The 1,839-nt window shown below is 38.2% G+C and overlaps 1 protein-coding gene across 3 annotated transcripts in view; it reads right to left on the bottom strand.

The window, feature by feature from the left end:
• NBEAL1 (neurobeachin like 1) overlaps positions 1-1,839 on the bottom strand; it is a 116,023-nt gene that overhangs the window by 95,670 nt on the left and 18,514 nt on the right. For 2 of the 3 annotated variants that reach the window (XM_006759395.2, XM_015561106.1), the window contains exon 3: positions 1,609-1,700. In XM_006759395.2, coding sequence (XP_006759458.1) covers positions 1,609-1,700 — 92 coding nt within the window. Of the gene's footprint in view, positions 1-137; positions 248-1,608; positions 1,701-1,839 lie in introns of all 3 variants that reach the window. The other variant, XM_015561107.1, reaches the window with a different exon arrangement.

Raw genomic sequence — 1,839 nt, 5'->3', positions numbered from 1 at the left:
TCTTAAATTCAATGCACTGAAAACAAAAACAAAACAACCATTTTTCCCTTAAAAAAAAAAGTTCAATGCATTGGTCCAAAGCTCTACTGATTTTTTCTCTCTGAATTATTACAATCACCTCTTAACTGGCTTCTTACCTTCAGTCTTAACCCTTTTCCAATCCAACCTCCAAATTCCACCAAAGCGACTTTAAAAACACTTCATCATGATGTTCTTATGCAGAAAATTCTTTAGTAGAGATTTGAATCTTCCATAACAAAAAATCAAAGTCCATTAACAATGCATGCCAGAACTTCATGATCTGGTTCCCATTTGATTCTCCATATTCAACTCATCTGTGCCTACCCTCTTACTGCCTACCTCCACCCCCAAACTGCAAATGCTTTCCTCCTTGAAGATTTTTAATTCTCCAGATATTCTTTCTCATCATCAAACACCATCCGTTTTTCCCCTCCCCTCTCAACACATCTCCATAAATGAAGTTTCTCTTGTAATTAAAGTGTCTTCTCATTTCTCCAGCTTTTTTAACCCAGTCAGCCAACCTAACCTCTGCTACCTGACTTATACTAGGGTCTTCAAGATGACTTGAGATACAACTTTATCTGTGAAGTGAGCTTGAAACTGTGAGAGTTAGGAAGGGGTGGCAGGAAGAGGAATGGGAGAAGATTTGTACTCACTTACACGTCTCCATAGATTTGAATTTTCCCCCCATTTCCAAATCTAGCTTTTTAAAATACAAATACTTCACATCTACCAAGATGTTTTTCTAAGGCCCTACTCTAAGGTCAGAAATAGAAAAGTAAGTTTCAATTCAAATGCCTGCGGTATAATAAAGAAATTTTATACAAAAGAAATGACGCAGGGTAGGCCCTTCGCAGGTTTTGAGAAAAGCTAGGCTGGCCACATCTAAAAGACCCTCTTTCCCAACTTTCTGGGAGGGGAAGAAGCTGGTGACTGAGTTCAATTACATGATCAATGAAGTATAAGACCCAATAAAACTCTGACACCCAAAGCCCAAAGAGTTTCTTTATTTGAACACACTGATGTTCAGGGCGGGCAACATGCCCTGGCTCCATAGGGAGAGAGCATGAAGCCCTGCATCCAAGACCCTTCCAGGCCATGTCCTACATGTATCACTTAAGATTAAAACATAATCAGTAAGTATAGTGTTTTCAGTGCATTCTGTGAGTCGTTCTAGCAAATTATTGAACCTGAGGGAGTTGTGAGAATCCCCAAATTTATAGCTGGTTGGTGGGATGTGTGGCTCCCAAGACTTACAAACTGTTTAAGTTTAGGCAGTCTTATGGAGGACTTTCCCCTTAAATTGTGGGATCTAATGCTCAGTGTAGTTTCAGAACTGAAGCAAATTGCAGGACAAACAGTTGCCAGGGACTGACCAAAGAAAAGAATCTTCTAGAAGCAAGTCTAGTATCAGCAAAAAGGGCTGCTGTGATCAATGAGCAATGTCTGCTATGAGAGCAGGGTTATACAGGAAGGAATATCATGTGTGTCACATAATTGCCTTCCTTGTATATGTCATCAATGAAGTCTTTGTGCCAAAAATTAAGAAACTCACCCGAGGGTAAGATATTAAGTGTTTCTACATACCTGGTAGGCAGCTTTTCAAAGTCAACATCTAAGAATTGTTCATAGCTAGAAACAAAATTGTCCAACCATAGCTTCAGGTAATCTGGATCTTTCTGAAATAAGAAAACCGTTAGAGTATTAAGTATATCTGTCAAAAAAAAAAAAGATTTTACTCCTATTATGCATATGTAAATTGATAAATCTAAAGAAAAAATAAAATAAAACCTCTAAGTGACATTCAGGAAGACATAA

Source organism: Myotis davidii, unplaced genomic scaffold (genome assembly GCF_000327345.1).
Source record: "Myotis davidii unplaced genomic scaffold, ASM32734v1 scaffold394, whole genome shotgun sequence".
In the NCBI taxonomy this organism is placed as follows: Eukaryota; Metazoa; Chordata; class Mammalia; order Chiroptera; family Vespertilionidae; genus Myotis; species Myotis davidii.
Note: the sequence above shows the minus strand (reverse complement) of the source record. Positions and strands in the feature narration are given on the sequence as shown.